General features: G+C 44.6%; 1 protein-coding gene across 1 annotated transcript; it reads left to right on the top strand.

Moving 5' to 3' along the window:
• The first annotated feature begins 9,553 nt into the window (after positions 1-9,553).
• On the top strand, positions 9,554-21,062 carry LOC139591914 (organic solute transporter subunit alpha-like). Its single transcript, XM_071431139.1, has 8 exons — positions 9,554-9,770; positions 11,203-11,354; positions 11,474-11,547; positions 12,895-13,053; positions 15,642-15,753; positions 16,659-16,805; positions 18,144-18,249; positions 18,748-21,062. Exons 1-8 carry the CDS (start codon positions 9,692-9,694, stop codon positions 18,933-18,935), a joined length of 1,017 nt encoding a protein of 338 aa, XP_071287240.1. The 5' UTR covers positions 9,554-9,691; the 3' UTR covers positions 18,936-21,062.
• Positions 21,063-27,443: the final 6,381 nt, after the last annotated feature.

Raw genomic sequence — 27,443 nt, 5'->3', positions numbered from 1 at the left:
GCTATGCCAGGTGGGATGTCTTGCCAGTCCTGCTCTGCAGACTTCTGCAAACTGGAGCCCAAACCCCCAGCCACCCAGGAGCCTGTGCCCCACTCAGAATGGCTGTGGTGTGTCCCTACCTGTTTGCTCAAGATGGAAGAGGATGACAAATTAACACTTTGAAGTACTCAGGATGAATGTGTGCCAGGAATAGAAGAAAACTGCACTCAGATAAAATCAAGATATGTACATAGTAGATGACAATACTCATTAGAACCCTATTCCACTTCAAATTGCTTTTTATCTCTGGCAGGTCTTTGCAAATTTGCTTAATTTGTAATCTTCCATATCAATGGATCATGAGAATTATTGCTGTCAGGAGTATGTCAGGGCTGCTTAGGCAGAGCTGCATTAGGAGAAGGTGGCATTTTTTCAGCATAATTGCTTGAAGTATAAGAAATGAAGAATGGCTATCAGATTCCATTCAAAGGTTTGAGGGGGCAGAAGTGCAGAGAAAATGAAACTTCTAAGCATAAATATATGTTCACTGTATAATGCCCTTTGTTTATTTTTTAAGGCTGATGTGTACTTATTCTTACAATTATTTGGTGGTGACTTTTTGTGTTACTCCAGACTCCATTTTTGCTCTTTGGACAGTCACAAATTTCTAGCTGTACCCCCTGATACTGCTAAGGGGTACAGTATTACCCCTTAGCAGTAATTAGGTACTGCTGCTAAGATGATGTGACAGATGCTGATAGGATGTGATTTTTTTTAGTAATTTATGGCTCATAGTGCTCAAGGAATGAGCTGGTCTGCACCAGTCTTTTGGCTAACACAAATGCCAGATAATAGAACTCTCCAGACTCCCTCTGCACATGAAGCCTTTAACCTTATACTTTGGAATAAATCACAACAGTCTGCCCAGCAAAGACAAACATTTGAATTTGGTTGCCACTTTTTAAAGTGTTATTGAAAAATTATACAATTCCAAATAGGACCAGCACCAGAAGAATTCTTTTGTCTATTTGTGTGATGATCAAGACACATTAATGTTTCTTGTCCTCCTGCATCCATCTCTGGAGGGACCCTTTCCTCCACACAGGTGCACTTCTGCTATTGCACAGATGAAAAAGCTCAGACTCAGGGTGCTTGACTGCCAAAACAGTTCTTGCCACAACTAAAGAGATACCACAGCTATTGTCAATCTCCTTCACTGTATTCACAAGACCCCTGTTTCTGTCCAAATGAAGATGCAATGGAAACAAAACATTTTAAGAGAGCAGTATCATAAAACCCCAGAATGGAGCTGGTTATTCATTATCAAGGCAATAGCAGCACAATGTGAGTATTTTGCTGTTTTATCCTGGAAATCACAAAAAATGGCCATTCCCTTTGGAAGGACCCAATTTCTCTCTTCAATGCCTTGTTTGCCTCTGGCAGCCTGAGCTGCCCCTGCCTGTCTCTGTGAGCTGGGGCAGAGTCACTGAAACCCCTGGGGTGACAGTGCAAGTACCCCAGACACACCAATTCCAAAGGGAAAACCCCTCATGGTCACCACAGGTTGTCAGAAGTTGCAAAAACCTCCAGGGGTGTGCAGAAGAAGGCTACAGGGTCTTTTTCAAGTTATTGTTTCGGGGTGTTTTTTTCCTTTTCTGCAGAACCACAAACAATTTAGCAAGGTTTGTGAATCCTTGAGGAGGGGCATCCCATGCCTCATGACAAGAGCTGCCCCTGGATTTGCAGCTTTGTGTCTGGGGCACATTTCCTCAGCACATGGATCAGAGGCACAGACACCACTTGCCCAAAGACAGGGAGATGCACCAGAGAGGCCATGCAGCCTTGCTCTTGCTAACAAGTTTCAGAATTTTCTGGTTTACTGTGACCTGTGTATTGTTTCATAGCATCCCAGACCATGCAGCTATCCCTGCACACTTCAGGTGTTTGGCTGAAGCCCAACTTCCAGTTTCATCTGCAGTCTGCAGTGCATCTTTGAGATATTACAAATGTGTACCTAATGTTTATTTGAAGCATAATTTTGTGTTTTCTTTCCAAAGAGCCAAACTCTGCTCCAGATGCTCTTGCTTCTCTACCAAACCTATTCATCTCTCCATTTGGCTCTGTTTGTGCATAGACCACAGGACAAAAGTTCAAAATTGAATGTGGATGTTTGTGCTCTTCTTTCACCTTCACAGTTCACTACAAACTCAGACAGTGCCTGTGGCTTTTCAGTGTTTTATAAACCACTAATTTCCCATTCATGTAGCAAGAACTATAGCACCGAGGTAGCTTTCAAACAGCAGGAAACTGAAAACATCTTTTTCCTGACTGTAACTTTCAAAATAAAATTTCTATTAATTATTTAGAGGGGAAAAAAAACCAAGTAGGAGCTTCAGCTTTTTCACAGGCTGTCTTTATATAAAGGTAAACAGTAGAATTTCAGGCTATGGCCCTGATTTTGTAGGTAGGCAGTGCAGGATTTCACCCGTGCTCAGGCTGCTGGCACAGGCAGTCTCAGTGCCATGGTGACTAAAGCCCATGCTGACAACATTTTGCATTCATACATGTGTGCTCTTTTCTGCTCACTCCACAAAACAGTACATCCCTAGTTTTGGAGCATGTTGTGTTTTGGGTTTTAAATGATAGTACAATATTTTAATTATAATATTATATTTTATTATAGTTTTGAAGTTGTGTGTGCATGCTCTGGTTTTGAGTTTGGTTTTTTTTTTTTTCCTTCCCAGTAATAGCAGCACAGAGAGAGCAGAAAACATTTCTGTCATGTTGTGACCTGTTGAAGAAATGCATGATGTGTCCTGCCCAGCACTGGCTGTTGTGAAAGGAGCAGTCTGAGTCATGGAGGGCAGAGTGCCTGAGATGCCCCAGGCAGATTAACAGCAGAACTTCTGAGGAGATCCCTGCTCCCCCTTAGAAAACTGCTGTAAACCATAATCCCCAGCATGGTTTTGGCTCTGGAAAAAAAACCCTGTTCCATAAGGAATTCTCAGGTTTTCCTGGTGTCCTGAATCAAGCTGAAAAGCAGAAACTTCCATAAAAAAACAAAACAAAACAAAACAACAACAACAACAAAAAACCAAAACAAAACAAAAACCAAACCAAACCAAAACAAAACCCAATGGACTTGTGTGTAATTTCCTCACTTTGAAGCATTATGTTTTTATTTACATTACTTTTTTATTTTAATGATTTTCAAAATGTTTCATATTTCAAAATTTGCTTTGAACAGCAGATGCAAAATAATTCCTGTAGGAAATGTCAAGCTGAAATGTTTTTACATAAACCAAAATTACAAAATAGCTTCCTGACAATAAATCTTTTAAAAATCACCCCTCTTATCAGAAGCCTCCCTTCAGATGAACTGGCATTTTTGACACAAAACGTCAAAATTCTTGACAGCCCTGCTTTAGAAGCTGGGGGTTATAAATCAGGACTGCAAAGGAAAAATCCACAGAAATTCACCCTAGAGACAGAACTCCTTAATCCTTATCTATTTCTTTTGATGCTCAAGATCTGTGAGGTTTGTCTTTGCCCATCAGTGCCCTGGATACCTGTGAGATGCTCTCAGAGTGGCGTTTACCTGGTCCTTAAGGCATATTTGTCTTACTGCTCATCAACACTCCTCAGGGCAAAAACTTCTCCCAGTGCTGAAAAGCTCTGCAATCAAATATGTGTACTTTATCAGAGCAGAGGGAAAATGCACTCCCTGCCTCCACTCTTCCTCAGGATGCTGATTGTTGGCTACCCCCCTTACCACCAGTTTGGGGTCCTAATTTTACAAGGTTCTTTCAGCTCTTTGTTCTACTATGAAGTACTGTGAATTTCCTTTCTGTTATTCTACTGACACAGGCAATTGCTCCTAAGTTACTTTCAAAGGGTAAGACAGGGTAAATGATTACTTGTAACTGGAGGAAAGTGTAACAATACATTAAAAAATTAATAGTTTGATTCTGTCTCTGTATTTCTGCCCTTTATTGGCTGCCAGAAACTGATCTGCTGCTTTGGAAGTCAGATAAAATCACATTTGTTAGCTTCAGATTTAATGAAAGCCTCTCTCTTTTCTCTTTTATTGCTTCTGTACTGATAAGAGTCTTTGTCTAAGCTTTCCTCTTAAGAGCGTGAAAGCTCCTGGCACACCTAATGTTCTTTTTAACATAGAAATTTGTCCACCTGAATAAGCACTAAAATTACAATTCAGTTTTGTTATCTTTATTTCATTGTCGTGACTGTATTTATTTCTTTTTATAGTTGCTGTCATAATCCAGAGAACAAGCAAATCCCCTTATTAATTTCTTTTACAGTGATACAGATGTTCCTTTTCTTACATTAATGACCCACCTTTCCTGAAATGGGAAATAGTTTATTACTGGTGGTTGGTGAAAAATCCACAGATTTATAGTGGAAAAGGCAGACTTGCATGTACATCCAACTGTATATTATGCTATAGCTGAAAAAATAATTAATTTAATTATTAAACATGCACATTCCTTTGAAATCTGAACAATTTTAACTGACTCTCCTGGTTCCTATCTGGGTATCCAAACTTGTGAGAAATGTGATGTACAGTCCCCTAAGCACTGAAAATTGAAGACTTATTTTTCTAACACAAATTTGTCCTGTTAGCTTGAACTCTGCTGAACAGTTCAAAAACTGAAAAAGTTGGTTTTCCTTCCCTGTGATTTCACCCAGTTCCTCTGAATTTTCATCTAGTCCTTCATGTTTGAGTAAAGCATAGCTTTGTTTAGGCAGAGCACACAGAGGAAATCTAAATTTAGGTTTGGGCATTATTTAAAATCGTCAGTCAGTATTATTGTTCCTCTCATATTTCATTTTTTCTTTCCTTTCTGTGAATGTTCCTTTTCTTTATATTTATTTCTTTTTGCTTTCTGTCCATCACAGGGGAAAATGAATGAAGAACCAGTTGCTTTCATTGTATTGAAATATTAACCCAAGTTTAAAGATTCCTTTACACAAGTTTTTACTGACATTGTGAGTTTCTTGCATCAGTATAGATCACATCCTTTCATATAAGATAGTTGCAAGTACTTCTATAGTGCTCTCTGGGTCCACACTCTAGCAGAGGGGCTGTTGAAGCTCTACCTCCTTTTCCATGAAATTAGTGTACAAAAAAATGCAGCATTTCAACTCCAGCAACAGCACTTAAAAGGATAATTATGTCTCCCATTGAGGAGTGTTAGGCTCTTTCTGGGATGATTCAGTTTACCACCCTGCATCAGTTAGCCTCCAAATTGTCTTAAGCAAATGCAGTGGGAGGGGGTTAAACAGCTTAAATAATTTGCCTCTGTCAAACGGACTGATTTATCTATGTGATTGGAGGTCCATGACTGTCACCCTGGTTTTTTAAGTTTTTCTAAGCCTCCTGATGTTTACATTCTTTTAACAAACTTTCTCACACACTTTATGTAAATAACTTATTGTTTGCATTCTTTTATAGAAGAAGAGAAATTTGATAAACTGTTGGTTTATCCAGTGTCATTGGAGAAGTGGGACTGTCATCCTCCAATCCACTGTCACTTTTAGAAGTCTATAAATGTGAGAATCAAAAATTAAAAGTACTCTTGAAAGAACTGTGTCCATGTCATGTTGTTTTGTGTCCTATAGTGACACATGACCAGAGCTCTCAGCAGAGGAGAATCAGGTAGGCATAGTAATCTTTCCTTCTGACACCTCTGGAGTTTGTTCATCTACAACTCAAATCCTTTACTTTGTATAACAGAACCTGAAATGTCTGCCTTGTTTTTTAACCTTACTTAGCAAAGGTAGCTGTTCCACATATTGGTATCTGTCCCTGGAGTTCACAGTTGTTGAGGCCCTTTCAGAATCAGCTGAACCTTCTCCAGGTGATGTACATTTTCACTGACTAAAGGAATCTAAGGGTTTTGAAGTGTTTGTACCCCTCCAGGAGGTGAGTTAACCTTGCCTCAGAACTGCAGTTAAGTTTGTGGCTGAACTCAGTAATCTTAAAGGTTTTTCTCAGACGGAAGGATTCTGTGAAAGGGGCTGCATTTCCCATCTTTCCCATCTTTCCCATCTGCACTGATGTTGCTGATGTCTGCTGCCCTTCCTAAACCAAAAGGCAATAGCCTATCCTATGTATCCTGTGCAATGGAGCTTTGAGTTTGTCCTGTGAGATAACCTGCAGGATGTTCTGCTGTTCAGTTTCTGAGCCAGGGCTGACATCAGGATTTTATCTGTAGGCTTGGCCCCCCAACATGGGGTAGAGGGGCTGTGTCACCTTCTGAAGGCCAATATTGCTCCTCCAGGGAGATGCCACCAATGGCATCAGCTCCTCTGGACCACACACCATGGGACAATGACTACAACAGGCATCCTGTTCCTGTTCCACAGAGCTGAGAGGACCCAGTAATCCCTGCAGTGAGGTGGGTGAAAATGAAAACCATCACAAAAATGGAAGAAAGATAAGCACCTGCAGTGCTCTTTAAAAGATGAACACAAGCAGAAGCAAAGGGGCAAAGTAGAAGCAAAGGGGCAAAGTAGAAGCCAAGGTTTCTTCTTGAGAAGAAACAAGTCTGAGCTGGCAGTGTCTGGAGGAGGGCTGAACCATAGAGCACTCGACAGCCCCTGGTCAACAGAGGAAGGGAACTGTGTTCAGAGGTGGTTTTTATTCTGAGGACCTGTGACAATCCCTTGATGCATCTAAATGGATAGGTGATCCATTTATAAATACTCATCCAGCGCAGAAGGTGGCTTTGGGGTTTGGTTGGTTGGCTGATTTTTCATGGAAAATACAATATATTGAACTAAAAGGTTAAACCAAAAACTGAATAGTGAAGCTGGGAGGAAAACATACTCAGGCTTATGGGAATTTAAAGGATTCATTGTTAATGCTTAGAGGGCAGAGCAGAGAGGGCACTGCTGAAAAGCCTGGTCTAAGAAAATGAGCACAGAGCAGCAGACCTCTGGTGTGGTAACTGAGGAATCATGGCACATTCTTCAGTTTGCTTTACTACATTTAAACACTGTCAGGCAAATATTGTTGCCAAGACACAGTCCAGAATGTGAGGAAAAGGTGATTCACACTCCCCCCAGGACATATGGCAGCTTTTAAGGAAGTGGGTCCAATGTTTGACCCAAAAATGGCAAATGGTGTATCTACACAAAAAGGAATCACAATAGGTCTCTTTTTAGACTCTATTTTGCATGAGATGCTCCAGTAGAAGAAGAGAGTTGGAGAGTTGGACCCCTACAGCACCGGGTGGGAATTAATCCTTAACCTCTAAACTTCAGCCTGGTAATTTTCTATAGGTTTGAGACAGGAAACTCTTTAATGCCATGTTTAGTGTCTGCTGCAGTATTTGTTCCAAACTGGTATTTCTGAATGTCTTAAATATGATTATAAAATTAAAACTGTTATTGAGTTCAGGGAATTCTTGAGTCTTTTACACTTAGTCTATGAATGTCTTCAACACAAGCATTGCCAAACCTGCCTCATTCAGAAAAAGGAATTCACAGGTAAGGGGGTTATATTTTTAGCTTTTGGGGAATACAAGGAGCAGGCAACTAAAAGAGCAACAGATGGCAATCCTGTTGTGTCTGCTCAGGAAGAACATTCAAAGGCCTTGGGCTGTCTTTAAATCTCAGGAATCCTAATGAGTTTTTGGTCACATTTTGGAATATGTGACCACCTGAAAATAGTTGGTAAAAAAAAATCAAGCAAACTGTGTAGAAAATGAATGGCCTTTTGAGGTCATTTTCCTCTCTACAAGCAACTGTTTTTTCAGGATGAGAAAACAGACTTTCAAATAGAAAATAAGCTGGAACAGTGTTTCATGGATTTTGCCTGTATGTTTCTGCAGCTGGGCAGCAGCAGATGTGCTGGGTGGAGAATGCTCAGGGCAGACTGTGAGAATTGGGCAGATACCACATTCCAACAGCCACTTACTGTCACATCCCTTCTGGTGAAAGGCTTTCATCCTCACCTCTCAACGCAGTGAAAACAATGCCAGCAATGCCAAGGAATACTCAAAGTAAATTACTTTGATCTGTAACCAAGCTCTCCTGACAGCAACAGACCAGGCTGTCAGTAGCCTCATCTGTCCTGCTCCCAAATCCTGCCACTCTGGAAGGAGCCTGCCTTCCCTCAGTTGGGTACCTGCTGTGTTAGATAGTAAGCAGTCCTTGTGTTCCTGCTGGCAGTGTTTCAGTGTCCAGCCTGTCCTTCCTGTAAAACCTTTGGAAACCCTGTGAAAACTGTAAGATGACAGCCCTCAGCACAAGGGCCCTTCGTGCTAAAAATGTCCCTAAATTCCTCACCTGCCCACTTCAATTTGTTAAATTTTCTAGAACATCACCATGGTGCAGGGAGGCCTCCATATGTATTTTAGCTGTTTTGTGTCTTCATTTTTTTGTCCACAAATTTCTCACAGTGCTTTGCATTTTGTCCCATGCTGATTCTTGCTGTCATTTTTGAAGACTGTCCACTGTGCCCCCAGGATCTTTTTCGTGAGTGGCAATCGTTTATCACTGCATAGGTGATGAGGACTGTCCTCCTTCCCCCGGACACCCTCTGTGCTCATTGTTACAGCGTGTCCCTGTCGTTTTGTCACCCAGCGCAGTAACCATCAGGGTTCGCCAGCTTTCAGACTGAGTATCCTGATCAACGTGGTGGGTCACCAAATCCCATCATGTCAGTACTCATTCCCTTTCCCTGGAAACAGCCTGAAAGCGCTCAGGCTGCAGAAAGAATCCTTCCAGCAGGGGGAAAGCGGAGAATCTCTCGGTACATTCCTGCCCTCCCTGCGCTCCCCATCAGCGTCTCACCTCGTTGCAGCCAAGTGGATCGGGGAGCCTTTGGTGAAGGGTGCCATGAAGAGTCCCTCAAACACCTGCCCTACTGACAGAGCAGCTTCTGCCCGTGCCCTGGGGCTGGAGCGAAGGCGGACACGGCCCTGGCCATCCCTGCCGTCCCCCGGCCGGCTCCAGCGCCCCTCGGCTGCCGAGACCCGGCTCGGGGCTGGGAATGTGGGCCCGGGCAGGGCCGCCTGGGTGCCGCAAGCAGCTCCTCCGAAGCCGGGCAGAGACACGGGGACCACCGGGAACAGCCGCGGCCCGTGGCAGGCGGGGCGGCCGCGGGGTGGCCGCGCTGTCCCGGGCTCGGCGCTGTCCCGGGCTATGGCACTGTCCGGGCTATGCACTGTCCCGGGCTATGGCACTGTCCCGGGCTATGCACTGTCCGGGCTATGCACTGTCCCGGCTATGCACTGCCCGGGCTATGGCACTGTCCGGGCTATGCACTGTCCCGGCTATGCACTGCCCGGGCTATGGCACTGTCCGGGCTATGCACTGTCCCGGGCTATGCACTGCCCGGGCTATGCACTGTCCGGGCTATGCACTGTCCCGGGCTATGGCACTGTCCGGGCTATGCACTGTCCCGGGCTATGCACTGCCCGGGCTATGCACTGTCCGGGCTATGCACTGTCCGGGCTATGCACTGTCCCGGGCTATGCACTGCCCGGGCTCGGCGCTGCCCGTGCCGCCGTGCCGGGCGCCAGGAGGCAGCGCGGGCTCGGTGCCTGCCCGCCCGGCTCGGGGTAATCATTAACCGGGCCCGGCCGCCGGCACCGCGCCGCGCATCGCCGCCCGCACTCGGCAGGGACCCGCGGCCGGGCACGCACCGACCCCGGCCCCGGCACCGCCGGGGCTCCGCGCAGCCATGGAGGGCGAGGCGAACGGGACCCTGCACCCGTCCTGCGGCTCCAGCGAGCCGCCCTACTCGGAGGAGCTTCTCCGGAGTAAGTGCGGGCCGGGAGGAGAGGGGGCTGCCCGCCGGAGACCCGGGGCGGCCCCTGCGCGGCAGCGCCCTCGGCACCTACCCGCGGCGGGATGGCGGGGGCTGCCCCTGCCCCTGCCCCTGCCCATCCCCTGCCCCTGCCCCTGCCCCTGTGCGTGCTGCTGCCTCTGCCTGTGCCTCTGTCCCTGTCGGTCCCTCTTCCCCCTCCCTGTCCGTCCCCCTGTCGCTGTCCGTCCCTCTGCCCCTGTCCCTGCCCATCCCCTGTCCCTGTCCCTGTCCCTGTCCCTGTCCCTGTCCCTGTCCCTGTCCCTGCGTGCCCCTTCGCCGTTCTTCCCCGGCGAGGAAATCCCCGTTCGGAGGCCGGCACCCGCCTGTCCCGGCCGATCCTCCGCCTGTCTGGGGGCCGAGCGGGCTCCGGGGCAGGGCGGGAGCCCAGCACGGCCCAGCCCGGGCTCGGCTGGGGTGGCTCAGAACAACGGGAGCCAAGCGCTGAACCGGCCCCTGGAGCCGCGCCGGGTCTCGGGCTCCCTCCGGCGAGATTTAAGGAGTGGAGGTGTCACTGAGACGTGCACTGCCCCGCCTGCAGCCAAGTCTGGAAGTGCCAGGTTTTTTTGAAGCAGGTTGGATTAAAGAGGCTGGGGCAGGGGCTCTGCTTTGCCTTCCGATAGGCGGCGGGTCCGGCAGGAGTTAGTACTGATGATGAGCATGAACTTCTCCTGAATTGAGCATGACTCCACTTTTTTTTGTCTCTGGAAACACATCCATTGGGAGAAAATACACTTCAGCTGTCAGTTGTGGGTCAAAGTTCATACCCATACCCAGTGTCAATGATAAAACCTATAATCTATGAGTAAATGTTGAAATGTTTAAGGGAGAAGCAAAAAAGATTTTGGTGAAGACACCAAGTTTTATCTCGGGCTTGGGATATCAGGGACTTTTCCTTACATTGCTCGTGTGCCCTACAAAATTCCACTGAGCTCCTAGTAAGCTTGCCTGCCTAAGGAAGTGACATGTATCATGCCTATGAGCATATGCTGGAAGCAGAGAACTAATACTGAGTGAATACATGTTTGCTTGTAGCCTGCCTGGAAAAGTTCCCAGATTATGTATTTATTTCTGCTACATATTTACAGTCATCTAAGGATATTTGTCCTGGAACTCCCCCTTTCTGAAAGGGACTATTGCATAATGCTTTCAGAAGGTGAGGGCGTATTCTTCCTGCCTGCTGTCTGTGGATCCTGGAAAGATTTAGTCATGAACTTCAGTATTTGAATGGTTCTGTGGAGTCAGTGTCTGCCTGTGTAACTAGGGATGAGTGCAAGTATCTGCAGGAATAAGGCAAGGAAGCCCCTCAGAGATGGTGTTGTTACATTAATATTTGAGAAGTTTATGAAATAAATCAGAACTGTCAGTTTGCTTTTCTCTCTCTGCAGGCCTTGACCTTCCAGGGAGATTTCTCTTTGCAATCTTGACTCTGATGACGCTCATTGCCATTCTGGTGTTTATAGAGGAAGCTGTCTACATCTACAGGAAAATCCCCTCCTCCAAGAGATCAATCATAATTTGGATTAATGCTGCAGCTCCAGTAAGTTAAACATGGAAACGAGATAAAGTTCAATGCTGAAAATAAGGCTTCCCTGAAAATCCACAGGAACCACATGAGCTCTCTGCCCTTCATACAACCTTCCTCCCTTTTCTTTGTAGGTGATCTCCTCTACTTCATGCATTGGCATGTGGGTTCCTCGCTCAACAATGTTTACAGATTTCACAGCAGGAATGTGAGTATTCTGCTTGTGTCTAGGTGTTGCTCCAAACCCTGAATTTCTTCCCTTTAAACATCTGCTGCTCTTGGTAACACAGTCATTCTGTAAATTTAACAATTCAGTAATTTCTTTGTTTGAGTTGAAATCTCTTGGCAGCTCTTTCCTGGGAGGTGGAAAATGCTGAAACAGTTCCCAGTGCTCCAGTCCCCTAGTGTGGGAATGTCAATGTGAAGGATCTGTGACTCACATGTAATTGATTCCCTGGACTGACAGCCTCTTTGGAGCAGCAGTCTGTCTTTCCTCTCTCTGCATGCCATGTGGGATGAGAGTCTGGCCTGTGACTTCTTCCCTGCACTTTTACTAATGATGAGCCATGGAGGTCTATTATTAATGGTGCCAAGTGAGCCCCCAGTGAGCACATCAGTGCAAAAACGTTCCACGGTTGTCCTGATGAAAGCACTTTTTGTGTGAGCATGACAGCTCTGGCACACGCAGAGAAGAAGGGAGAAATGTGCTCCTGCTTTCTGGAGGTGATGGCACAGCCCTGCTGGGCAGGGCTGAGTGGGGCTGTGCCATGGCCCTGAGCACTCCACATCTGGAGATGAGTAAAAGAGGAGGGACAACACAGGAGTAGGGAATACTGTTGGCATGTGGCAGTGTGTGCAGGTAGTGCAGATTGCCAGAAACTTCCAACAATCCAATGGCACTTCAAGCAGGTTTAAATTCCCTCTTCTGCCTTGCCCAAGCTGCAGGCAGTGCAGCAGAGGACCTCTTTTATGGATTGGGTTTCCATGTTTGGTGGCATAATCTGCAGTTCCTGGGTAGGGTTGGGAATGTGCAGCTGGGGCAGGAGGGAGAGGTGGAGCTGCAGCAGTAGGTGCTTTGTCTGCAGAGGAACCCCACCCTGCCTGGGCCAGCACATTCAATGATAGCTAATAATATAATAATAGCTAATTCAATATGTGAACTTAGCCATGTTTGTTGGTTGAAAGCCACGTTTGAGGAGCAAGAGGACTTGTTCTAAAAGGTTCAGACTAGTGAGAACTAGATAACTTATGGACAAACACAGCCAGAATGAAGGGGCCAGGAAAGCCTGTGCTTTAACTCTGCCACCAGCCCCCAGAGCAGCTTTGGGAAATTCCACACCTGCTCTGTGCCTCAGTTCATTCCTCTTTCAGTGAGGGTAGGGCAGTTCTGCTCCTCAAAGTGATGGAAAGCAGAAAGTGTCTCAAAGACACAGCCAGAACTTTTGTTGATTGGGAAGCACAAGCTGTAAAAACCCTGTGCAGGAGGCGGCCCTGCTCTGCACAGGCATACGAGACACACAGGCAAGTTTGAGCTGGAATTCTCTCCCTCTCCTAGATTTTTTGCCATAGTTATCCACAAGTTCCTGATGATGATGATTAAAGAGTGTGGGGGGCAGAAGGTGCTCCTCAGACGGTTTGAGAATGGTCACTTCACCATCACCACCGGGCCCTGTTGCTGCTGCTGCCTCTGCCTCCCTCGTGTGCCCATCACCAGGTGAGTCACCCCTTTAGGATTCCCCTTTGAGGAGCTTGAAAACGGCTGCTGGAATTCAGCCAGCTTGGCAGGGCCAGGCTCACAGCAAAGCATCCCAAAAGTCAGTCTCAAGACATCTCAAACTGTTTCTTTTAAACAGCATCCTCACTCTGGGTCTGTACACCATCACTAATTTATTTTGTTTCTATAATGCAGAGGTGTGTGGGAGGAGAAATTTCTACCCTAGAAAACCTAATAATTGACATTTCAGTTTCCTTTCATTCCAGAAAGGAACAAATATCTTGAGATTGGGTATTTTTCACAAGCAGAATTGTCAAATGGAGGCTCTCTTGATAGAAAGTTTCTCTCACTTTGATAAAATGGAAATGTTTCCTCCTGATTTTAACTTTAAAACTACTTGAGGTTAAAATAATTTTTAGAACAAAAAGTAGATATAATTCTTGTAAAGCTTTGTTCTCAATGAAATGGCATTGTCTGGTGAGGCAAAAGCAGATGTTTTCTTCTTCTAAACTTATTATTAAAGCATCTTTGAGAAGGGGGGTAAGGATGGAGAGCTCCAGGAGCCAATATACTGTAACATAAACCTGCCCCCCTTTGAGCACTGCCTGGTGGAGCTCCTCCTCTGGTTAGTGCCACCCCCTCACTCACACACCTCTCCACAGCCTGGAAGCCTCCTGCATTTCCCTCTGCTTTCCTACTGGCATAGAGCATGAGACTGTTTCTCTCATTGTAAGCAAAACCTGAGGGACTGAAAAGAGACTTTGCTGTGAGAGTGTGGACTTGAGTGTCAGAGGGTCCTAGGGGATTGTACAATCTGTTTAAAGAAAAGCAGCAAACAGAACACAGCATAGTGGTTTCTGATGCATTTTCAAAAATTCTAATCTTTTATTACAATAATTTTTCTTTAAACTGCCTCATTTGATATTAGAATTTAAACTTTAGTTTCCATAATTTTATTTCAATAGAGTATAGGTTGTAGCAGCTGGGAGCTTGGGAGAGGATCCCCTCCTCTGCCTTGCTGTTGTTCAGCCCAGTGGCAGCTTATGCAGGATGATGTCAGCTCATATGGACTCATCTCAGGAGCTACACAGTGCCTGCTACTGCTGGCAGGAAGGACAGCTCTCTGTTGGGAAAAAAACCCAGGCTTTCTGCTCTGCAGAGGGCTTAGGCCTCCTTCTCCAGTGTCTGTACCACTGGGAAACCCATCTGCTCTCTGCTTCTAACCTCCAGCCTTTCCCCATTGCAGGGTACCTTTAAAAAAAAAAGATATTGGCAAGCTATATGAGAGAAAAGTCAGTCACACATTCTTTCTATAGGTATCTTATGGGGAAACAGGGAGCTACCCCAAGGGAGGGATTCATTCTTTAAAAAAACCAAACATATATATCTGCAGTCCTGGGGAGAACAACAAGGTACAGATGAGGCAATGCAACAATCCATGCACAGGGAGAGATGTGGCAGAAGAGGTCTGGTGATCAGTAAAGGTGGGCCTGTGTTAACAAGGGAAACAGCTCATGGCCTTGCAGGGACTGCCCTCTTTGTCATATGCATTATTCTTTAAAGCTCTCTGGGAATTATAAATCTTTGAGAAGGTACACACTGGAACATTGCAGGTCTTTCCACATGGGTTTGTGCTGTTGATAATCCTGTGGTTACCAGCTATATTCATTGAGCAATTCCTGTAATTCCTGGTTCCTGTATCTTTTAGCACACTAAATGGCAGCCTCCTGTCTGTGAGACATCTCTGATGGCAGGGTCCAAGGAACTCCAGTGAAAACAACACTGAAGATATGAGAAATAATGCACAGTAACAGACCAAAACATGAGGCAGCTGTAGCAGCTGCAGCTTCCCCTGTGAAAGCAGAAGGAGAGCTCAGGTCAGCCAGCTTCCATGCCCTCTGTCAGAAAGTTCATCTGCCCCTCTCCTGGTGGGCTGCAGAGCTGGCTGGCCAGGTTACAGGTGTGCTCTGGACCCACTTCACAGTGACAGAAGTGAAGGAATCCTGAGCTCTCCTGCCAGCCTTGTGCAATTTGCCAAGTGAGAGGCTGCTCCTTTCTTCTGTTAGACCGCAGAGGGGCAAGCCCAGATCTGACATGGTACTCTTCAAAATGCACTGAAAAACCACCAGTCCTTTCACCTAGGGCTGTGTGATCCCCCTTCTCGATCTACCACAGGACTAGGAAGTGGCTGAACAGGCTGGTTTGTCCAATGTCATGGGAGGACTGCAATAATAAGGCAACAAGGCAAGAGCAAACGGCATCATTGTTCAGGAACTGGTTATGCAGCTCCTGTCTCCCTGCTTGGCTTCAGGGCAGAGAAAGACATCATGTTTTGCCCAGCCTTGGTTAGTATGTACTTGCTGCAGAGCAGGAAAAGTACTATTTCTGTAGAGACTTTATTAAATAAACACTGGGAAATTCTTGGAAATATTTTCTAATCTTGAAGCTATTCCTCCCCGGATTTTAGCCACATGCTACAAGAGGAGTGGAAAAGTTTTGCAGTTGACAGTATCCAGAAAATGTTATTAAGGTTGCTAATATATCTTGGCCTAATTTTTTTGTTGCCTTTTTTTTTTTTTTTCATCCAGGCAAACCCTGTTTTGGCTGAAGCTGGGCACCTTTCAGTTTGCTGTCTTTCGGCCTGTGCTCGTATTTTTATCAATAGTGCTTTGGACTAATGGCAATTATGTTCTTTACAATGTAAGTAACTATTTTAATCAGAGAAGGTCCTCAAAATCCATAGGTATCAGGGATGATGTAACTATCTTAACCTACAACTTAACTGTGAAATCTGGGACCATTTCCAAGTGAGTCTTTACTGTATTCTTTTGACACCTGAAGCATATAATTTCTTGACATCCTTGATTTCTGCCTTCCTCAGCTCTCTTGGAAAGAAATTTGGCATCAGAGGGCGTTGGGCATCAGATTATACATTTCCCAGCTGGTATGGTTAGAATAGCAGGACTGCAAGTTGCCCTGTGGGATGTATCTGCCCTGTGTTTTGTAAGGTACAGCCTTAAGAAATAAGTGTATGTACTGGCATGCTAACAGGAAGCCTAATTCTGTGTTTTTCAGCAAGACATGGTGATTTTTATATCTGTGCAAAATGAAAAGATAGTACTGTACTTCTGCTTTGTACCATGTAACCTGCAGGATGATGGAGAAATCTGTATCTGATAATAACTTGGCACCTCTTGAATAACTCAGACTAAAAGTAATATTTTTGTTGTCATTTCATGGTATAAAATGAATGACCCACCTGAGATGTCAGGCTGAACCTGCTCTCATGAGCTGTTGAGGATTGCCACGTGCTGCTGGGGTCTCTGAAAAGGCAAACACTCCATGGCTGGCAATTGCAACACTGAGGGGTTGTGTCACTGGCACCTCCCCAGGCTGGACACGTCTCTGTGTTGGTGCCTGCAGGAGAGAGCCTGTGCCAATGCTCCAGTTGGTACTGGGCAGCTTCCTCATGCAAAACCCAGCAGCTGCTGCTGCCACCAGCTTTCATGCAGATAGCAAAAAGCATTTTAACATCATCCAGTTCACAACTTCTTCCTGGAAACACTGAAGTAAGGTTGTATAAGATGGTGTGATTTGCTTCTCAGGTGTCTCCCAAAGGACCTGCACTGTGGATCAGCTGCTTCATTGGTGCCCTCACCCTTTGTGCTCTGTGGGCAGTAGGAATCATGTTTCGAAAAGTTAGGATTCTCCTTAAGTGTAAGAACATTATCCCAAAGTTCGCTCTTTATCAGGTGAGAACTTTAATATTTCTGATAAGTATTTCTCTTAACTGCTGATACTACTCAGCCTTTCTTGTTCTTGCTCCTTTGCTGAAAATTTATGGTATTTTTTCCCATTAAATACACTGTGCAAAGCCATATTTTTACCTAATTAAAGCTGAATCCCTTTCAAGCACTCTCCTTGGCTGCTGTTCAGTTTTACTTTGAGCCAATTTACCTCTAGTCTCAGGAGTGCTGGAGATGTGAAAGCCATGTAAAATCTGTCCATCTTTAGACCACTGAAATCACAACAGCAGTTTCTGTGGGGCTTGAAGGAAGCTTTGTAGCTGTGGTATCCTGAAATGCAATGTTAAAATGCTGGTGTGTACCTCAGAGAGGAGATGTTGCATTGTGCAGGCAGCTGTTGTTTGAACTGTTCCAGCATTCCACAATACGCAGTTTTAATAGTATTTTTCTCGGCCATTCTGCACTTCAGAATTAGATAATAGTGAAAATACTGGCTGAAAATCATTAAACAGTAAGGAACAGAACCACATAGGTTAGATTGAAAAAGCACAGGGACAAGGCCACCCTCTTCCACATCACTCTGAATAGAGCCCAGCAGAATCCTTGGAAATGTCTCCTCCTTGAACAGCACGTGCATCAAGGCTGGTGCACTGAGTTAGGTAAATTATTAAGCACTAATAAAGGCAGAAAACAGGATGGTCCCACCTGCAAAGCTGTGTTAGTGTGAATGCAGGTTTGGGATGGCAAACTCTGTGGATGTGGGGGAGCCACAGAGGCACTTGGATAACTCCATGGCAGCAAAGGTCTGGCTCAATGGAATGGGATGAGCAAGTGGTGGCTGCTGAACTCAAGCTGTGAAGAGTCCCTCATACCTTCTGGCAAAGCCAGTCTCATAATTTGGGAGCCACAATATCTCTGCTTTGGCAAAAAGAGGAGACAACAAGGAAAAATGTTCTTTGAGTCTTTCTTCCATTAAGGAAGAACATAAGCTCATAGGTCAAATTAACTGTCATTTTTAAAACATTGTTACCTATTATTCAGAACTCAGTATTATTTGAAATCCCTGCTGTGAGGTCTGTGTATAATGTACCTCCCAAATGAAGGCCTGAGAAGAAATGCTTTTCAAGTCCTGGATTAATTTAATACTCCTATTCAGAGCAGTATCATCCTGACCTTAAGATGAATTCTGCAGAATGGCAGGCATCCTGCTGGTAGGTGAGGGGAAAGGGAGGGCAAGCAAGGAGGAATGAGGCAAAGGAGGTTTAGTTATCAAAGCAGAATTGTTGTGTGAACTATAAACCCCTTTCTGGTAGCTAAGGCATTTGTTTTCTGTTTCTGGTGCAGTTTATTGTCATTCTGAACCACCTGCAGACCACTATTATCAACATATTTGCTACACAAAAAATCATTCCCTGTGCTCCACCACTCTCCTCTACAGCAAGAGGATCATGTAAGTTTTCTGGGGGAAGAATGTTCTTCATTGACTTATAAAAGTACCAGTTCAGTGTTGCTGATGGCAATCTGTGGTGTTTTCCCAAAATACAAATTTCATGGTATCACTAGCTTTTGGAGAATCTCATTTTTTAGTTTAAAAACAATAACAAAAGTTTCATAGCTGTCATGGTTGTAGAGAATAACTTGATAATGAGAAGAGCTGGAATCAGAAATGAGAGGAAAAGAAATCAACATGCATAATTACTGTTAAATCTCTTGTGTTTTGGATGCATAATTTATTGCATTCTTATTGATGGGCAGTACTGGTATTCTGTAACAGATGTCATTGCTGAGTCTGAGAAACACAAGGACAGGATGAGAGAGTTTGTTCCTTTTGCACAGGTGAAAATTAATAAGCCAATTATTCATTTGTTGTTTGATAGTAATTTCCCCTTTTGGGGGGCTTTTCTTTATCTCCCTTCTTTTTTTTTTTTTTTTTTTTTTTTTTTGGCAGACATTGCCCAGCAGCTGCTCATCATGGAAATGTTTCTGATAACTGTGATCTCCAGGGTGGTCTATCGGAGGAAATACCACGACCTGGAGCCTCCAGAGTGCATGGCTGAAGAGCCTGGGGACAAGAAGCAGACTCCTGAGGTTATCCTGAATGGTGCAGCTGTGGAGGATGCATTGCCAAAGGTTTAGAAGTGCTCCTGTTAGGCAGGAGCTGTAAGATCAGCTTCAGGAACTTCTTGCACCAAAAATAGCCACTGTCCATGTCAGAACATGGCATGAGTGCCTGTGAGCTGCAGTACTGAAAGACCAGTAAAGATAATCCTGTTGATTCTCCAGCCATGTGTGCATGGTGTGAGGGTTTTCACACCATGTAATTTACTAAGATTTTATACCATTTTCTACTGTTACTGAGCACTTGATGGTGCCAAACTGTCTTACAATATGATTTTATTTTATATTTTAGCTATTAGAATGGCTATGATTTAGAGTTAATTCAGAGTAATTATTTTTCATCTTTTTTGACTTTTAAAAAATCTTAAGATTTTTTAAGATAAGACCCTGGATTGCTGTCATATGTCCAACACAGCATTTTTCCATGCTTCCTCCATTACAATAGATCATCTCTCACTCTACACCACAAGCTCACCATAGCTAATTCTGATCAGTAAATAGAGTCTCATGTTTGTTCTGAAATCCCCAAACCCATATGGGCTCTTCACCTACAGAAACAATGATCTCTCTAGGGCAAGACTTTTTACATTCCTAGTCAATTCACAGCCTAAATTGGTAAATACACAGTTACTGTTTGTAAATATGTCAGGTTTTCTTCCTGCAGACAGCAGGTTCTCTGTCAATGGAAAAGGAAGATAGGAGTTAGAGTCTGGGATATCTTCTGGTCTGTGGTGTTACATGGTGCTTTGGTTCTCTGCTTGGTAAATGGGGATAATGACACTCAGGATCCCTGCACTAACAGTGAGGGTGGCAGTCATTGAAAGGGCTGTTGGGGTGCTGGTCACCAGCCAGCTGAGCAGGGGCCAGCGTGTGCCCAGGCAGCCAGGAAGGACCTGGCACCTGGCCTGGATCAGCGAGAGCGTGGCCAGCAGGCCCAGGGCGGGGCTGTCCCTCTGGTGAGGCCACACCTCAAATCTTTTGTTCAGGTTTGGGCCCCTCATGACAAAGAGGACGTTGAGGTGCTGGAGTGTGTCCAGGGAAGGGCAAGAGAGCAAAGATAGGCAGATGGAGTCACAGGACACTTTGGGTTGGAAGAGACCTTGAAAGGACTTCTCGTCCAAGCCCCTGCAGTGAGCAGGACATTTTCACCTAGATCAGGTTGCTCAGAGCCCCATCCAACCTGACCTTGAATGTTTCCAGGGACAGAGCACCTGCCACATCTCTGGGCCACCCATTCCATTATTTGACACCTCTCTCTGTAAAAAAGTCTTCCTTATATCTTGGCTAAATCTATGCTCTTGTAGTTTTTTAACCTTTATCCCTTGTGCTATTGCAACAGGCCCTGCTAAAAAGGGTGTCCCCGTGTTTCTTGTAGTCCCCTTTAGGTACTGGAAGGCCACAACAAAGTGGCCTCTTCCCAGAGCCCTCTGTTCTCTAGGCTGAGCAGTCCCATCTCCCTCAGCCTGTCCTCATAGGCTGAAGTGCTCCAGCCCTCTCATCATTTCTGTGGCCCTTCTCTGGACACACTCCAACACACAGCAGGGCTTTATTTATGGCTCACACTGAATTAAAACATTGCATTCTGTTTGGGAATTGGTGGGAAATGAAACATACTAAAAACAACTAGTGAACCACCTGAAGTAGAAGTTGGGGCTGACTCAAAATGGTTTTTTCTTTTCGATTGAGGTCAGAAACAATATTTTCTTTAACAACTGAAGGATTCCATTATAGTAGAAAACTTGAATTATTTTTGTTTTGAAATGGTTGATGCAATTTTTATATTTAATATTTTTTTCTAAGTAGGCAGTCTGGGAAATTAATATAGACTCTTGGACTGCATTAATTTGAGAGAATCTGCACTTTTCCCTTAAAAAATAATTCATGTGAAAATTTTTACTCTGCATTAGAGTGAGTTAGCTGGGATCAGCTAACTTATTCTTAACATGACAAATCTACTTAATGTATTTTAACATTATGACTATTAGCATATTCCTAATGTTGCTTTATATCAGTGCAATCTAGGCCATGAGTCCATACACAGGCTTGAAGAGCAATACTGAATTTCATAACAGCATTGGGGATGGTTGGCTGCAAGTACAATCAGCTTCAAAATTGGAAAATAAAATATTTTGAGTTGGTAAAGCATCTTTGTGTTTTCTGTCGTGGTTCAAGGGAATGCTTTGATGTGTGGGATCTGTGGCATGGAAAAGCAGATCCATGTGCTGTAGCTGGAGAGTGCCTTTGAAAGCAGATGGAGTGTGTAAGAAGTGTGTCTGTAGGTCCAGAGGAGGCTGCTGGGGCGCTGCAAAAGTCTTCACTCATTGCTGTTGGGCTGGTGTCTGTCATGTCTGTTAAATGTATCTTGTAAAGATCAGTGTGGGCCTGATTTAGCCACAGGTATCACTGGCTATTCTGCTTTTGGATAGGTATTTAACACTTGTTGTGACCTTCATCTGACATATTTCAGCAATAAGATGTACTGTGGTGGTTGCCAAGCAGACTTTGGATTTGGCAGCAAATCTGTTTACTGTGTACAGTCATAGAGATCTCATTCCAGACATCACTTACTTACACAGAAGCCTTTTCAGACCAAAATTAGGCATATATTCTATATAAATATATATTCTCTATAAAATTAGATATATATTTATACATATAGATATAGAAATATATTAGGCATATATTTTCTTTAACACATGCCCAAGAGCTTTCCTGAGTTACAGTTTATGTGGCTGTGGCAGAATATGTGGGCCTTATTGTTACAAATTTTGTTTCCCTTTTTTTTTTAACTAAGACTCTCTTGCCCTCCTCTGGCTCAGACCAATAGCTGTGTCCTGCCTAATGGAGGAGCCTGGAAACAACTGGACTCCATTGCAGGGCCTGCATTCAGGTACTCCTGAAATGAAAACATTGCAAGTCACCACCTCCAAGCTGGATCTTAATCAGTCTGGGGATGGAAAAACAAAACAGAGTGCCAGGAATTCGTTCAGTCTCAGTTCTGATAACCATCCCTTTCAGATCACTTTCAGCTACGTGTTTGCGATTGAAGTATTTGAAAACAGTTGACAAGAGCTAGAAGATAAATTTCACAACTGGTTTTATACAGCTGTAGTAAAGTAATGATTGTTAGGGTGAGTGCACAACCTTTATGCTGTGTTTGCCTGGGATTATTGTGTGAGGAAGGGTAAAGGTAATATTATCAGTGTTTTCTGTGATTAACAGCATTAAACAGAGATAAGCATACACAGAGGTGTGTGATTGAGGCTTAAGAGGCTTCAGACACGTGGAAGGAATTAATTAGAACATGGGAGAAGATGAGTCATATGCTTTGGGTGTCCATGTGCTAAAGATGCAGGCAGGAGGGTGAGCACTGGCCATGAAATCTCCTGGAGGGCCATGCAGGGGAATGCAGCCCACAAAAGGGGGGAATCTCTCAACACCTTGTAGTGCTGCAGGAGTGGGGTGGTAAACAGGAGCTGCTCCATGCTCTTCTTTTCCACCTGTCCTTCAAGCTATTAACTTTAAAGCCACACTAGCTGAATCCCTCCTGTTTCAGAACACTGTGGTGTGGGCTCCTGTTGGCTGCAGAGTGGCCAGTGCTGGAACCTTGAAAAAGTTCCCTCAGCAGACCTCCTTGAAAGGCAAGTTCTGCCATGCCTTCGTGTTTCTCATGTCTCAGGCCTCTCACCAGGGCCTCATGACTTAATACCCAAAGGATGTGTTTCAGGAGTTGAGGGTGCTCTGCTGGCTATAGATCCTCTTATCCCTACATCCCACCCTCCAATTGTCCTGTCTGCTCCTTCACCCTCACCCTCACCCTGGCCTCTGCCTTGCTTTAGAAAAAATCATGTGGGCACCCATCAGGGAGGATGTGCAAGGGTGTAGGCTCATGCCTGCACACCCAGGACAACTAGAACCTACCCTCTATGCAATGTTTGCTTCCAAAGAAAAAGCCAAGAAAAAATACCCACAGCAATCATTGTGATCCCATGGTTCCCAGAAGTGGAGCAGGGGAAGGATTTGGGTAACATTGTGAAGCTCTTAGAGAGTGTTCAAAGAAGGGTAATGAGGATGGTGAAGGGCCCTGAGGGGAAGCCATGTGAGGAGCAGCTGAGGGCACTTGGTCTGTTCAGCCTGGAGGAGACTGAGGGGAGACCTCACTGCAGTGACAGCTTCCTCCTGAGGGGAAGGGCAGGCACTGATCTCTGCTCTGTGACCAGTGACAGGACCCAAGGGAATGGCCTGAAGGTGAGTCAAGGGAGGTTTAGGTTGGATATCAGGAAAAAGTTCCTCAACCAGAAGGTGGGTGGGCACTGGAACAGGCTCCCCAGGGAAGTGCTTACACCACCAAGCCTGACAGAGTTGAAGAAGTCTGGACATTGGACAATGCTCTCATGCACAGGGTGTGATTCTTGGGGATGTCCTGTCCAGGGCCAGGAGCTGGACTTGATGATCCTGATGGGTCCCTTCAGCTCAGCACATTCTGTGATCCTGTTGGAATACAATCAGTGGTAAATTGGACAAGTTAGGGCATAGGTGGATTTAGTGCAAGCAGTAAAGAAGCCCTGAAGACTCATGGATAACAGAGAACACAGCAGTCATTTGCTACACACCTAATGCAAATGCTAGAATGGGTCTGTTGCAACAACTCCACCTATTCAATCATTTGAATAATTTGAGGCATTTGGCTTCCTTACCCTTTCAGAAACAGTCTGAGTGCTGCTTTTGCTGACAGCCATTCACGTGTCTCTTCAGGACAGCTCATGAATCTACTTGCACCTTCTTAGCTCCCAGGTAAAATGGATGACTATTTTTAAGACAGTTTTTAGGGGAAGAGGGTTAGATAACACACTGATCTCTTAACTGCTTTAGATGCCTTACAAAATGTTAGCTAGGTGATTCTAGCAGTTGTCTGAATCAGCATGAGCATCTTCGTTTCAGCAAAAGCAGGGAAATCTAGAGGTCTGTCTCCACATTGTACTGGTTGACAATAGGAGGATAATCACAACAGTAGATTGAAAGAGCTCAAAACCTATTTTTGCAGAACATCTTTTTCTTTCTTTCCCTCCCATTTCTCTATTTGTTGCCATTTCTTTGCATGCAAAAAAGCTTGTTACACCTATACTGATGCCTCTTCCTGAGAAATAATTGAGCAGTTGGTGTTCTGCTTAAGTCTCAGAATAGTCTTTATTGTTCTTCAAACAAGGAAAAGAAATCCCTGCTGTGGAAAGTGCACTGAAAAACAGGAAAATTTTCTTCAACAGCCTTTACATTTTGTGGGAGAAATCAGACAAATTTTGACAATATTTTGGACAGTTTTGGTCAGTTCTAAGGAGAGAGAATTGTCCTAAGGCAATTTCCATTTGCAGGTGTCTTTTCCCTTCACAACCACACCTAGGCCCCTTCTCTAACACCTACCTGCCCAACATCCCTGATGCAGGCAGGATCACAGCATATGTAGAGAACTAGCAGTAGGATAAAATTACTTTTGTTTCCTTTAATACAATTTAGCATCTGAAAAGTGTCAGTCTCCCCTCTAGAGATTCAGGCGTCAGATCACAGATGTCTTCTAGAAACTAAGGAACAGTTTCCACACAAGCTGAAATGGTGCAGACATTTTGGAGAACTGCTAAGCTCTGAGAAAGTGCTGCCAGACATTCTGCAGAGCAGAGCTGCAGGGAGAAAGGGAAGGTTGCTGCCAAGGGACAGAGTATTGACATAGAGACAATTAGCAGCTCAAGGGTTCCCAATGAGGAAAAAAACAACACAAAAAAAGCATTCAAAACTCTGTAGAAGCAACACCAAGTAGCCCAATAATAGCAGTGAGCAATGCCAAGGCTCAGCCCTCTCCAAGCAGGCACAGAAGCCAAGGCTCAGCCCTCTCCAAGCAGGCACAGAAGCCAAGCCTCCCCCTCTTGGCTGCTCCGGTGCTTATCAAGGGCGGCGAGCACCTTCGCTTGTCAGCTCTGCCCACGGCTTGTGCATATTGACCAATAAATCAGGAGTTTAACTCTTTTAAGCTGTGAAATCCATTTTGCTGAGGCTTGGTACCTAACAAAAGGGAGAGCTGTTCAGTATAAGCAGCACATCCTCATCTATCATTCCTGGCAAACGCCTGGCTTAAGAGCCAAAGCAGGAACTAGAAGCAGCATGGCAACAATTTTAAAATTTGTATTAATCCTTTATTGCCAATTGCTGAAAAAGGTGAGTTTTGAGTTTCACTGTCTCCCTGTAGCCTCTCATACCCAGCCAGCAAAGGGTGTGAGCTAATTGTTAAATTCAGTTCAACAAGTTCCTCATTAGGGTGAAATTACCTGAGTTTGAAATCTGCTAATTTTGCAATCAGGGTGAGTGTTTGCACTTGTGATTTGGAAATAATTAACACATGGTATAACATCAAAACCTATGTAAAGGCTAATGGGAGAAGGACTACTTTCCTTGGCATGAAAGTGTTGTGCCTGGTTTCCCCAGAATTCTATTGCTCTTCTTTCAGTTTTGGTATCTGCTGTGTAAGGTGTTCTTGTATTTACTTAGACTGTTTCTCCACAGAGTTATACTTTTTAATGATAATTTTGTAAAATTAAGCTATTATCTTCCAGGATTGTGAGTATTTTTTTTTTTTTAGTTTGAAAAGTGCTGTCTTTCTTTCTTCTTCCTCCTGTTAGTGCAGACTTTCCTAGAATTACTCATTTCTATTTTCCCTAAAGGGAGACAATAAACTGACTAGGGCTTTAGCCTGAGTTCTGCAAACTTTCAAATGCACCTTCTCCAGACAGCCATGTTCTGATCCTTCAGACCATTCCTAGAAATGTGAATTCCCTGTAGTTGTAGTACTTAGAAAGAAAGGATGTCCAGGCAGGACAATTAATTAGGAAAGCAGATGTGTACATGAGTGAAACAAATGTAATTGGAAAACACAAACAAACATTCTACCTTAGTTTCAGCAACCCTGAATTCCAACATCCTGACATGGCTCAGCTGGTCAGAGAATGGTGCTAATAATGCCAAGGTTGTGGCTTTGATCCCTGTATGGGCCATCCACATGAGGGTTGGACTTGATCTTTGTGGGTCCCTTTCAACTCAATATATTCTGTGATTCTGTGTTATTGGATAACAGTAGCTGGTAAACCAGCTACTAAACCAGGTAGTTCTTCTGGTAATCAGTGCTGCCCTCATAGCTTAGAGCATGGCACTAGGACAACTCAGTGCATCAGTGCCCTGTCACCACAGGGCTCAAAAAGGAGAGACTAATCTCTGGTAGCCAACTCCACCCAAGAGTTAGTCCTGGTGTGAGTGTGCTGTGGCTTTTGACAAGCAGGGTGTGACTTGACAGGTCCAGACAAGGAGAAGAGCCCTCTCCATGTGAGCAGGCAGCCTAGCAGTGGTCTAGTTCCAGCCAGGGGAGCAGTGGCACAGAGTGTGGTGCTTAAGCTCTGCTTGTCTACGACTGGCACGTGGGGCTTTGCTTTTTCTCACAGCATTGCCTTTAAACTCCTAAGCCCTCCAAGCAGAGCCTCCCACAAAAAAGAAAGCCATCAAAGGCAGGGAAGATTTAAAAGACATCTGATCTCCCAAAGCTTTGTCAAGCAGCATTCTTTAGCCAGAAAGGCTGCCTCAAGAAGCCCTGGGACAGAAATGTGGCTCTTTCTGGGCAGCTCTGTCCTCTTGCTGGTCCACAGATATCTATGGCAACTGTTTGCACCGAGATAGGAATTGTGTTCCAGGTAGTTGTGAGTCAGCTCTCAGGAATTCCCTAACTGGACCAGTATCTCTGGCATTTAGGTAACGTGTTTTGAACATTTCCAGTACCATAATGGTTTGGTGATTTCTCTTCTCCACACATTTTTTTGATGAATGTAAATAGGGTTTGCTTTTCTTCTTTCACAGAGGAAGCATTTGTGATGTGTGTCCATGCCCATGCACACTGCCAGAACTGCTACACAGAGGTGGTAGGGATTTGTATTTTCATGCAAACAGATGACTCCCTTTCTTGGTCAGTTTTGCTTTTTAAAGCTCATTGCTTATGAACTACTATTGCTTGTGAAATTCTGGACTGCAATTCTCATCCCTTTCTCTATTGCTCTCTTTCTGTTCACTGCCTACTTTTGTTCATTACATCAGCTGCTGTGGCTTCTGTGCTTCAAAAGAAATTGTTCACCTGTGATGTGGTTGCTTTGGTTATGGGCAATATCTCCTAAGTCAAGCACCCAGAGCTGTGAGACCACCTTCTTTTCCCCTCTTGTGTCGAGCATCCCCCACACTGCTTGTATTTAATGTGGTAAAGAGAGCATGGTCAAGTGAGTGAGAGGGGCTAATACATTCTCACTCATGATTTAGATTGGAGATGATTGCTTCTTTTCCTGAAGCTATTTGTTTGCCCTATGTACCTTAGCTTCTAGTTTTAAAAAAGATTGAATTTCAAGTTCTGGTGAAGTAACGCTGCCCATGTCACTCTGATTCTTACTGAGCAGCTATTGTGTTACAAAAGACTCACCTGGCAACTTGGGTGCTGGCTTTTGGCTTCCT

This window comes from Agelaius tricolor, unplaced genomic scaffold, assembly GCF_023055355.1.
Source record: "Agelaius tricolor isolate 1412-34295 unplaced genomic scaffold, bAgeTri1.0.p SCAF_7, whole genome shotgun sequence".
NCBI classification, from domain to species: domain Eukaryota; kingdom Metazoa; phylum Chordata; class Aves; order Passeriformes; family Icteridae; genus Agelaius; species Agelaius tricolor.
The sequence above is the reverse complement of the archived record's forward strand: the minus strand, read 5'-3'. Positions and strand labels throughout refer to the sequence as shown.